At 40.4% G+C, this 10,890-nt stretch overlaps 2 protein-coding genes across 5 annotated transcripts; one reads left to right on the top strand and one right to left on the bottom strand.

Moving 5' to 3' along the window:
* The first annotated feature begins 6,571 nt into the window (after positions 1-6,571).
* On the top strand, positions 6,572-8,655 carry LOC104808118 (pentatricopeptide repeat-containing protein At1g79080, chloroplastic). Its single transcript, XM_010533671.2, has one exon. The coding sequence runs from the start codon at positions 6,830-6,832 to the stop codon at positions 8,543-8,545; it is 1,716 nt and encodes a 571-aa protein (XP_010531973.1). The 5' UTR covers positions 6,572-6,829; the 3' UTR covers positions 8,546-8,655.
* A 111-nt stretch (positions 8,656-8,766) lies between these two features.
* LOC104808116 lies at positions 8,767-10,451 on the bottom strand. Of its 4 annotated transcripts, none has more exons than XM_010533667.1 (4): positions 10,375-10,451; positions 9,923-10,208; positions 9,341-9,505; positions 8,767-9,083 (listed from the first exon to the last, which is right to left on the bottom strand). In XM_010533667.1, exons 2-4 carry the CDS (start codon positions 10,179-10,181, stop codon positions 9,055-9,057), a joined length of 453 nt encoding a protein of 150 aa, XP_010531969.1. In that variant the 5' UTR covers positions 10,182-10,208; positions 10,375-10,451; the 3' UTR covers positions 8,767-9,054. The 4 variants fall into 4 exon arrangements, with proteins under 4 accessions (XP_010531969.1, XP_010531970.1, XP_010531972.1 ...); XM_010533668.1 differs by having other exon boundaries at positions 10,336-10,403; XM_010533670.2 differs by having other exon boundaries at positions 10,379-10,394.
* Positions 10,452-10,890: the final 439 nt, after the last annotated feature.

Genomic DNA, 10,890 nt, shown 5'->3' with positions numbered 1-10,890 from the left:
ATCTGTGGAATCAGAGTTTGAGAGAAAACGAAGAACCAAGACGAGCGGGAAACATTTGTGGAAATTTTCTCTCTTGTCTTTCAAAATAGAAACCAGAACAGTATTTAAACAACAAAGTAAACCGACTAAACCAAACCAATGTCGCTAAACCGATTACTAACAAACCAAACACAATAACCGAAAATGAAATTAAACCGAGCCTAAAGACATAGTCTTCTTATACCCCCTCAAGATGGAGCATACATATTGTGAATGCCCATCTTGGAAGCCAAATATGCCATCTGGTCTGCCGTAAGCGATTTTGTCAACATATCAGCTACTTGTTCTTCAGAAGCAACATGCTGAATATGCAGAAAACCACTCTTGATCTTCTCACGCACCACATAACAATCCAATTCGATATGCTTAGTTCTCTCGTGATACACGAGATTACCAGCAATATGAATTGCAGATTGCGAGTCATAGAATAACGTAATGGGCAACGGGAACTCCACAAACAGCTCCCGGAGTAAAGACGAAATCCAGGTGAGCTCACAACACGTCTGAGCTAAAGCCCGATACTTCGACTCTGCACTGCTGCGAGAAACTGTTGCATGTTTCTTGGATTTCCATGAAACCAAACTCGAACCCAAAAAAACAGAAAATCCAGTAATAGACCGCCTGGTATCCGGGCAAGAAGTCCAATCAGCATCACTATAACCAATCAAAGTCATTGGTGAATTCGCAGCATAAAACAGACCTGTGCCAGGGGCATTCTTCAAGTAACGTAACACCCTGTATGTTGCTGATAAATGTTCCGAGCGAGGCTGTGACATAAACTGGGAAAGCTTGTTAACCGAAAATGAAATATCAGGCCTAGTGACAGCCAGATAGATCAATTTTCCAACAAGTTTCCGATAATGCGATGGATCATCAAGCAACAATCCAGAATCCTTTGTCAACTTGAGTCTTGAATCCATAGGTGTAACAACCGGTTTACATCCAGAAAATCCAAACTCTTCCAACAGCTCCAAAGCATATTTCCGTTGACAAAGTAAAATCTCTTTCTGTGATCTAGCAATTTCCAATCCAAGGAAGAACTTTAAACTTCCAAGATCCTTAACTAAGAAACTGGAGTGTAGAGTATCCTTGAGATCTTTTATCAACACTGGATCATTTTCTGTCACAAGTATGTCATCGACATAAACCAATGCTGCCACAATAGAGTCACCTTTCTTCATCAGAAACAGAGAATTATCAGCATGAGATTGTGAGTAGCCAGCATTGAGCAAAACCTGAGATAACTTTTGATTCCACTGCCTAGATGCCTGCTTTAATCCATACAAAGATTTCTGTAATCTACAAACATAATTTGTAGAAACTTTCTGACCTTTTAACTGAGCAAATCCAGGTGGCAAAGCCATGTATATTTCTTCATCAAGATCCCCATTTAAGAAAGCATTCGAGACATCCATTTGATCCACAATCCAATTATTAGCAGCAGCCAAAGCAATCAGAATTCTGACAGAGGTTAACTTTGCAACCGGACTAAAAGTTTCCACATAATCTATACCCTCAACTTGAGTATAACCTTTCGCTACTAACCGCGCTTTATAACGTTCAACAGAACCATCAGCATTATATTTGGTTTTAAAAACCCACTTACACCCAATTGGTTTCTTTCCATCAGGCAGATCACAGACAATCCAAGTGTTTGTCCTAGACAGTGCTTCTAACTCCAGATTCATGGCATTTTTCCAATGATCAAACTTCACAGCATGTGTAAAACAGGTGGGATCAGGTTGAGTAGAGATGGACAAAGCAAAATGTTTATAAGATAGATGAAGATTAGAGTAAGAAAGAAAAGATGATATTGGATAAGGTGTGGTCTGAAGGGAAGATGGAGGCCTGGTATGATTAAATTGGTAGCAATGATAGCCAGACAAGTATGCAGGTGCTCGTATATGTCTATGTGGCCTATCAACATTCTCTGATATTCGGTCTGCTTCTGTGAAAACTATATCCAATGGAACAGATTCCACAGAAGGTGAAGAAGTAAAACCAGGAGAAACATCAAAAACAACATTTGAAGGAGTAGATTCTGGAAAAGGATTAACAGAATCATAAAGAAAATAAGAATCTGAGACAGACCTTGGGAAAAATGAGAGTGTCGAGTCAGGAATGTGATATGTTTTGAAAGGGAATTTATCTTCATGAAAAGTGACATTGCGGGATATGGAGACCTTATATGTTTCAAGATCTAAAACTTTAAAACCTTTTGTTCCCTGTGGATAACCAATAAAAACTGAAGACTGTGCCCTTGGAGAAAACTTATGGCGATCCTTTAAAAGAGTGCTTACATAGCACAAACATCCAAAAACTCGCAAATGATCATAAGAAGTTTTCTGACCTGTCAAAACTTCATAAGGAGATCTGTTTTGTAAAACAGGGGTAGGAGTTCTATTTATCAAATATGCAGGTGTGAGAATGCATTCACCCCAAAACATCAATGACACATTAGATTGAAAAAGCAGCGATCTAGCAACATTCAAAACATGTTGATGTTTCCGTTCTACTACTGAGTTTTGCTCAGGAGTATAAGGACACGAAAAGTAATGATAAATGCCCCTTTGCTCAAATAAAGCAGTAAAACGAAGTTCTGGGGCATTATCCGATCTAACAGCCTTAACTTTTGTGGAAAACTGAGTCTCAACTAGATTCAAAAAATTTAAAAATTTTGTGTAAACATCAGACTTTGACCGCAAAAGATAAATCCATGTTACTCGAGAACAATCATCCACAATAGTGAGAAAGTATTTGTATCCTTCAGATGTTGAAACATGAAAGGGTCCCCATACATCAATGTGAACTAATTCAAATGGTAAAGAAGATAATTTTCCAGAAATAGGAAAGGAAAGCTGTTTCTGTTTAGCTAGTGGACAAATCCCACAATGCTCAAACTGTGCTTTGGAATCCGAAAATGAAATTTGAGAAGAATGTCCAAGTGACTTTATTTTCAAAAAGGATGGATGTCCTAATCTTTGATGCCAAATGTCAATGTTGGCTGTGGATACTGCAGTGCAAAGTGATAAAGGAAGAGAGTAACGAATGAGAGAAGATTTCTGCAGTTCCAGAACGTAAAGATTGTGCTTTTGCTCACCCTTGCCAATCATCAATTCCCGAGTAGGATCCTGAATCATGTAAGAGTTATGAGTAAAAGTGACAGTATATGAAGAAGATCTTGTCAGCTAGGGGTGGCCATTTCGGGTTTCGGTTCGGTTTTCGGTTCGGTTATTTCGGGTACGATTATTTCGGTTATAAAAAAATCATACCCAAACGGTTATATAGATTTAATCGGTTCGGTTCAGTTCGGTTTCGGTTCGGTTCGGTTCGGTTTTTGCATAATAAAATTATAACCAAACGGTTATATTTTCTGGTTTATTCCGTTCGGTTTTAGATCGTTTCGGTTCAGTTATGATATATTTTTTTAAAAAATTTATTAATCCTACATAAATTTCAAAATATCTATTTAAATAAATGCACAAAATGATTAATGATGTAAAATAAAATTATAAAAAAATCTAAAAACTTCAATAATTAGGATAAAAGTTAAAAACATTACATTTTATGGTTTATTGGGTGAAATATATAAGGTTAAAAGTGAAGTATAAAAAAATAATACTAATAATAATGAGGATAAAAATTAAAATATTTAAAAAACTCAATAACCGTTCGGTTAACCGCGGTTATTCGGTTATTACCGCTCTTATTCGGTTCGGTTCGGTTCGGTTATTCGGTTAATAACCGAAATGGCCACCCCTATTGTCAGCGCACTAATGCTTAACAAGTTATAGAATCTCTGTGGCAGATGATTAAGGTTTGTAGACTAATTAGCTGATTAGGTAGCTCCCCCCCCCCTCAATCTGTTATTTCGAGGGATTTGGGAGCGGTAAACAAGCTCCAGGAACCGGGGATCTTAAGCAATTCGGAGACAATTCAGGTTCGATTTTCTTTTCTCGTGATGGGTTTGATCTTCCAAGTTTCGTGGAATGGTGTTTTTTTGTCATCATGCTTTTTTTCCCAATATGTAATGCAAACTTAAATTGCTCCTTGGTGGATTCGTTATTCTGCGTTAATTGTTTGTCAGCTACTCTCTTACGTTTCACTATATAGCCTCATCTTCCAAGAGGAGCGAAGAAGGTGAGGGAGAATTCCGGATGCTGGTTTGATGTGGAATTAAATGACTAAATTTGACGGCGGATTCGGGTTTATACATTGGCTCTTACCTTCTTGGAGTTTCTCGCGTTCACTGGAAAATTTATGACTACTAAGACATGTTTAGGAGTTGCCTTGTTTATGGTGATGGAAGTTGCTCATGTTATTGGAACACTTGCTTTGACGAATTTTTGTGTTGATGTATGTGTAAGAGGTTATGCATAAGAAATCTAAACCTTTGTAGGACCGATATTACGTTTTTTTTGTGTCCTCGGTCATTCAATGCTTGTTCTCCTAGAGAACTGCTCTGTTCCAGTGCGCTTTCAGGAAGAAATTATCACATTTCATTGCTTAAACTACAATGATTTAGTTTGTCTCATGTGCAACGCTTTCCAATGAACTTTCATATTCTTCTTCCAGTTCAACTCATTGATGATTTCTTTGGCGCAGAAGATACTGTATGTGATGCGTTTGAGTTGGATGGATTGGAAGATGAAGAGGAGGAATTGCCAATCGATGGATTAGATATGGAAGACTTTCTGTTTGATCAGGAAGAGGTTAGCATCCCTCCCTCTCTCATTCTTTCTTTCCCTTCTCCTCCATGGTTGCGCTTTGTAGCGATCATAAAAACTCAATGAGAATAAGAAGTACCACCACTCGAGAACAAAGATACGAAGATTCTCTTTGTTTTGGATATTCTGATGCAACTAATGATTGTCTCCCTTATATTTGCAGTGTGAAGATTCTAGAACTTTGTCTGGCATTGATGATCTTGCTTCTACATTTTCAAAGGTTAGCGCCCACTTCAGCAAACTTGATAATTGGTCTAAAACATTTATTAGGAACCTGCTTACATGCTTTTTAAAGTCATAGTGATTAGTGACTATTGACTTGTATTTTTGGTATTGTCAGCCATAGAGGGCTTCAAGCTTTCTTTAACGTCTGTGAATTTAGTTATTTACGAGGTTTTATTGTCTTATCGTTTTGAAGAGTATAACAACTGTTCTTTGTAACTTTGAAATTTTCTTATAAAGTTTCAATTTAGAGGTTTTTTCACCCAACCCTTTTACCTGAGTTTTTTGTTCTCTATGTTGCAGTTGAATAGGGATACTGATGGATCTAGGATTACAAGAACTATCACAGATAGGGGATCAAGACTAAGTAAGTTCTTATATATACATCTTATTCTTCGAATGTTGTTCTCTACTGAGCTTCTTCGTGGTAATAATTTCAGCAACACATGTATGGCCCTTTGGCATGCGTCGTTTGATGAATTCTTTAAACCTTCTGATGAGGTATTGCATAAGCAAATACGACAGTATCATGCAGGCCTTGAGTTCACAAATTCCACCACACTTTTCCAACGAGATTCTGAAACCGTTGCTCAAGCCATAGTCCAGAAAATGTCCATTGAACTCTTACGAGCTAGTTTCCCACACATCAGCGACTAGTAAAAGAGAATACTAAAGGAGTTCCTGAAACAGTCTATGCTCGGAAGCCAGGATGCTGGAACTTGACAGGACAGCCACCTGAAACCGGAGTCTGTCTGTCCTAATCTAACCTGATTCCAAGCCAAATGGTGGAGAAGTACTGAGCAGTTGATAAACAAGAGACACAATGAACAACATATCGAGGTTAGTAAGGAATAGTACAGCCACATCTTCTTAAGGTATGTGGATCCGGATGGATATGAAGGAGCTTCTTCACTGCTCCTTTTTGTGTTGATACTCGAAACGTAATACTAATTTTTCAGCCTTGACCATGTGAGAACTGTCAGAGCAGGATTTCTCTTCCACTCGACACGAATATTCTGTCTTCCCGATTTTTGTAAACGTTTGGTGTTTTTTTTCTCCGACATTGTGAAACCCTTGTGGGGATTTAGCATGGTGTACGGGGACAAGTCTAGTTTGCAGAACCGTGACCCAGACGAGGAAGAAATCCCTAGTTATGTTGGGTTGATTCGCAGAGGAAGACATGAAGATGATGGTTGTGTTTTATTTTTTTTGTCTCGAAGCCCATCTCTCATTTTGTGTTGGAATTTTTTTTTTGGGGGGTTGAGACATTTTCATTCTATTGTACTTATATACTTTGATAACAATTTTTCTATGGATGTATGATCAAAGCCTCGGCTCAGTACATGTATGAAACAAGTGTGCATTGTGATGGTTCTGTTCATTGGAATTGGAGTTTTATGTATGTTTTTGCTTCTGAGATGCATCCTTTATAGGGAATTTGTCTACAAGTATCTCTCGTAAAAGATCAAAGCCTTTTTCTTTGTCTATTGGAACGGACTTGTTCGAAGAGGGAAGAGCGTGCCATACACGCGCGCTATCAGCGCGTGAACGGTTCTTCTAGAGCGTGCCATACACGCGCGATATCAGCGCGTGAAAGGTTCTTCTCTTCTTCCTCAGTGTTGGATAACAAGAGGAACCCCTAGCGGCTAGCGGTGGCCGAGTGTCAACGGATCTAACCGGAGTGCTCGAGAAATATCCCACCAAAAGCAATTGTCTCCATGGGATGCTTTTTGTTGGTTTTGCGGAAAAAGAATTGAAACTTTCACCTTCTCTACGAGGCTCCTCCCTGTTTGTCCGATCGCTGATTTTTAGGGCTTCTGCTGCTTGAGCCCGTTGCACCCATGGCGACTCTGTTGAACACGGTCTCTTCCATGGCGGCCAATCCATTTCCGGAGACAGCGAGAAAGCCCATAGGGGTTATCGCCCATATCCCGACAAGTTTCCTCCATTTCTCGCTCAACAAGGGTTTCTCCAGGGTTTTGGCTTCGACCCAGATCACGTTATCCACCAAAGACTCCGCCTTTACCTTACCCGACTGGAAACCGGGTCCGGGTTCGTATTCAGATGACCTGAGAAGCAAAGAGCCCAGGTTGAATGATGCGTTCTCTCAGCTCGAATGTATGGTCATGGAAGGGCATAAACCCAATGTTGTCCAAGCCACTCAGCTCTTGTATGATCTGTGCAAAGCCAATAGGCTGAAGAAAGCGATTCGGGTTATCGAGCTTATGGTTAGCTCCGGAATCATACCCGATGCAGCAGCTTACACTTATCTCGTCAATCTGTTGTGCAAGAAAGGGAATGTTGGCCACGCGATGCAGCTCGTTGAGAAAATGGAGGATCATGGTTATCCAACGAACACCGTCACTTACAATTCCCTCGTTCGAGGTCTTTGCATGCTTGGGAACTTGAGTCAAAGCTTGCAGTTTGTTGAGAGGTTAATGCAGAAGGGTCTTGTCCCCAATGCCTTTACCTATTCCTTCTTGCTCGAGGCTGCGTATAAAGAACGAGGAGCGGATGAGGCCGTGAAGCTCTTGGATGAGATCATTGCGAAAGGTGGAGAGCCGAATCTGGTGAGTTATAACGTTCTGCTGACCGGTTTTTGCAAAGAAGGGAGATTAGATGATGCAATGACACTGTTTAGGGACCTGCCGGCAAAAGGGTTTGAGCCAAATGTCGTGAGTTATAACATCTTGTTAAGGAGTTTGTGCTGCCAAGGTCGGTGGGAGGAGGCGAACTCGCTCTTGGCTGAGATGGACTGTGGAGATCGAACTCCATCTTCAGTGACCTACAACATATTAATCAACTCGCTTGCTTTCCATGGAAGAACAGAGCAGGCCATGGAGGTTTTGGATGAAATGATGAAGGGGCATCAGTTCAAGGTGACTGCCACAAGCTATAACCCGGTAATTGCCCGTCTCTGTACCGAAGGGAAGGTTGATCTTGTGGTGAAATGCCTAGACGAGATGATATACCGACGTTGCAAGCCTAATGAAGGAACATACAATGCCATTGCCGCACTCTGCGAGCAGAACAAGGTGCAGGAAGCATTTTACATAATACAGAGCTTGGGGAACAAGCAGAAATCCAACACACAGGATTTCTACAAAAGTATAATCTCAATCTTGTGCAGGAAAGGGAATACATACTCGGCTTTTCAGCTCTTGTACGAGATGACTAAGTACGGGTTTGAACCAGACTCCCACACTTATTCGGCTCTGATCAGAGGTTTGTGTATGGAAGGGATGTTTAACGAGGCAATGTCGGTTTTGGTGATTATGGAGGAGAATGAGCACTACAAGCCAACGGTGGACAATTTTAACGCATTGATACTCGGGTTTTGCAAGTCTAGTAGGACGGATTTGGCATTGGAGGTGTTCGAGACGATGATTGAGAAAGGGCGAATGCCCAACGAGACAACATATGCAATAATCGTGGAGAGCATAGCCCACGAGGACGAACTCGAACTGGCGAAAGAGGTTCTGGAAGAGTTGAGGTCTCGGAGAGTGCTTGGTCAGAATGCAGTGGATAGGCTTGTGATGCAGTTTAACTTAGATTGATTGATACGAATCCATGCAGATTTTGATATATTTCATGGATTTCCATTTTTCTGTCATTTGACAAAGAGATCAATGTCTATGTAAGGTTATGAGATTTCATTTTTTATATATATAGACTTAGCTCTCAAAACAATTACCATCAGAGGTCAATAAGAAAGGCATTTTATGGGGTCAAATCATAAATTTTGATCAACCAAACGAGTAGGAAGGGACAAGACATATATTAGAAACAATCTTCATATATTGACTGCAGTAACCATGTTGACAAAAGCTTGAAAGTCTTGAGACTTTTTTAACACAAATCACTAGAATTCACCAAGAAACAAAGAGAAACCATGGCCTTAGGCAGGACTTGCCAAAAAGACACAGAAGAATCCTCGTCCCTCTCAGGAGGATGTCGATAAATTCCTGAAAGGGGAGAAGATTTAGTGTTCATCAGAAGCAAGAACCGCGAATGCACGATCCCGGGCCTCTACTTTGATCGCTGTCTCATCTTTCTTCTCTTCCTCTTAAGCCTCCTCATGCGCTCCTTCTTCCACTGCAAATTACACAGACCGACAATTAGCCAAACAATGACTGCTGTTACAAACTACTCAACAGAGGAGGATCAAATCGAATATGTTTCAGCTTAACGAGCATTTGATCACGAGGATGGCAAGAACTACGTATGAATGGTTAAACCCGGCAACGTAGCGAAAAACCCATTGTATGAATACTTGCCAAGCCTGAGGACTAAGAAAACAACTTGGGGAGGAAGGGACTGAAGATGATGGTGGATGGAGGGTTTGGGATTACCGTGTGAGATGCAAACTGAGAGCATCTGATCGATGTTATCGATACGCCTCTGCACATTTTTCAGGACGTAGTTCAGTGCCGAAACCCTTTGCCTAACGCTGGAAATCCTCGAAGCGTTTTGAACTATGAACGGCAATGGGGCGTTTTCCAGTAGTTGATCAAGCTCTGTTTTCATCATCAACAATAATGTCAATTCCGGGAGAGATCTTGATGCTAGGGTACATGGTTAGAACACAATGGCATTGTCAATTAACAGCTCAAAAGATCGATCCTTTTGGTTAACCGAAAATATGGAGATACTGATCAGAAACTTGAGAAATTGGAAATCGGTCTCGGAATTTAAGGGTCCAAACCAAATGCGAATCCTTTCGGCTAAAACTAACTCAATTGGGTCGTCATCACCAGAATCTTTCCGATACACAGTTGAATCGATCCAAGAAAAAGTCAAAACCTGGGTAAAACTACCAAAGCAGATGCAATCGCGATAAGACGCTTCTGAATCGAACAAAGAAGCAAGTATTCCTCTGAACAACAAATTCACAGGGAATTCGAGATCAATTCAAGTGGCTAATACCGACTGACCTTGGATGAGTCGACTGAGAGAATCCGAGAGCTCGTCTTGGCTTCTCATCGTGTCCTGGGCCTTGGAATCGAAATCCCTAATCACGGAGTCGAGCATCGCCGATAAACCTCGGGCCAGGGCTCCTCCACCGATACCGCCAATTCCAACTCCGTCATTTGCTGCTGCGGTAGAAGACGAGTGACATACGGCATCTCCGGCCGGAGAAGCAAACGAATCATCGGCTGAATCGCGGTGGTCTGCTTCTCGTGCCTCCTCCATTTGTCCGGCAAGAAAATCATGCGGAATCTGATGTTTGTATATATATACACACATGCGCATAATCGAAAACTTTAATTCTGATAAAACCGAAAAGAAAAAAAAAACCGTGACTACAAAACGCGCGAAAGCATAGCGTAAGAACGAAATCAACAACCGTGACTACAAAACGAATTTCGACGGAGACGATGTTTACTTTCCTGGGTTCTTCGTGACGGAGATGGCTGTGGTTGGGTTTTTTTACCCAAATAACCCACTTGTTCGCATCTATTTCATTTGTACACCACCGAAAATATAACACATTTTTTTTCCTGCGAAAAGACGAAATTACCCTTAATGAATTACGATATTTATCCGTTCAAAAACAACTTCGTTATTACGACTTCGTAATTAAGTCTAAATATAGTTACAATTGATTCTAAAAAAGTTAGCAAAAAATCATCTGTCTTATTTTTAGTTGTATATCAGTTATATTTTAGTCGTAATAAAATCGCAAAAAATAAAACGAAAATGGTATTTCAGATTTTTCCCACCGAAAAATGGGTTAAAATTGAAAAAAAAAAATTTTTTTGTGGTGTACACTGAAATAGATGCGACCCAAGTGGGTTATTTGGGTTATTTTCCCTGTGGTTGTGGCCGTGGCCGTGGGGTTTTTTTAGACAATTTTCAACCGAAAAATGGATTAAAATTGAAAAAAAAATTGTTTTTTGCC

Source organism: Tarenaya hassleriana, unplaced genomic scaffold (genome assembly GCF_000463585.1).
Source record: "Tarenaya hassleriana unplaced genomic scaffold, ASM46358v1 Cleome14, whole genome shotgun sequence".
Lineage (NCBI taxonomy): Eukaryota > Viridiplantae > Streptophyta > Magnoliopsida > Brassicales > Cleomaceae > Tarenaya > Tarenaya hassleriana.
Note: the sequence above shows the minus strand (reverse complement) of the source record. Positions and strands in the feature narration are given on the sequence as shown.

What these genes read in the sequence shown, in the direction of transcription:
- LOC104808118 (XM_010533671.2), top strand. Translation starts at nt 6,830, where the DNA reads ATGGCGACTCTGTTGAACACGGTCTCTTCCATGGCGGCCAATCCATTT.
- LOC104808116 (XM_010533666.2), bottom strand. Translation starts at nt 10,241, where the DNA reads ATGCGCATGTGTGTATATATATACAAACATCAGATTCCGCATGATTTT. An exon ending in TCTCAGTCGACTCATCCAAG is followed by an intron (nt 9,506 to 9,922) that starts GTCAGTCGGTAT and finishes TGATGAAAACAG; the next exon opens with AGCTTGATCAACTACTGGAA. An exon ending in CTCAGTTTGCATCTCACACG is followed by an intron (nt 9,084 to 9,340) that starts GTAATCCCAAAC and finishes TGTAATTTGCAG; the next exon opens with TGGAAGAAGGAGCGCATGAG.